Source organism: Habropoda laboriosa, unplaced genomic scaffold (genome assembly GCF_001263275.1).
Source record: "Habropoda laboriosa isolate 0110345459 unplaced genomic scaffold, ASM126327v1 scaffold128, whole genome shotgun sequence".
Classification (NCBI taxonomy): domain Eukaryota; kingdom Metazoa; phylum Arthropoda; class Insecta; order Hymenoptera; family Apidae; genus Habropoda; species Habropoda laboriosa.
Window position 1 is genome coordinate 783,278 of NW_017100281.1, and position 395 is coordinate 783,672.

General features: G+C 26.6%; 1 protein-coding gene across 1 annotated transcript in view; it reads right to left on the reverse strand.

The window, feature by feature from the left end:
• Nucleotides 1-213, reverse strand: part of LOC108573613 (geranylgeranyl transferase type-2 subunit alpha) — a 2,991-nt gene extending 2,778 nt beyond the window's left edge. Inside the window, exons 1-2 of the mRNA XM_017936077.1 lie at nt 209-213; nt 99-123 (exon numbers count right to left, since the gene is read on the reverse strand). Of these exons, the coding sequence (XP_017791566.1) occupies nt 99-123; nt 209-213 (30 nt within the window). The remainder of the gene's footprint in view (nt 1-98; nt 124-208) is intronic.
• Between the last annotated feature and the right edge of the window lie 182 nt (nt 214-395).

The following is a 395-nucleotide window of genomic DNA, read 5'->3' on the forward strand; positions in this document are numbered from 1 at the left end:
GTATTTGTAATAGAAATTTAAAAAGATTCAATTTAATTTTCACTTTACAGACTTTATTTAATTATATATCTTTAAACATTGTACGCGAACACATATACGTGTATATCAACTTTACTTTTATGTCTAAATTCGATTTATTTATAGTTTTTAACGCTTATCGATTCAGTAATCAATGTTACATTTGACAGTTCTGATCTATTTCACTCACGACATGATAAATCACTAGTTTATGATTACAAGCTTGCGTGCACACGCATGCGCTTGCTTGCGTTCATATGTATTACATAACCTTTAAAATGAGTATTTAATGCAAAATTGACTAATATATAAGTGAATTTGAATTGTTAATAACACAAATATACAGAAAACTAAAAATTAACAAACTTGTTGGTGTC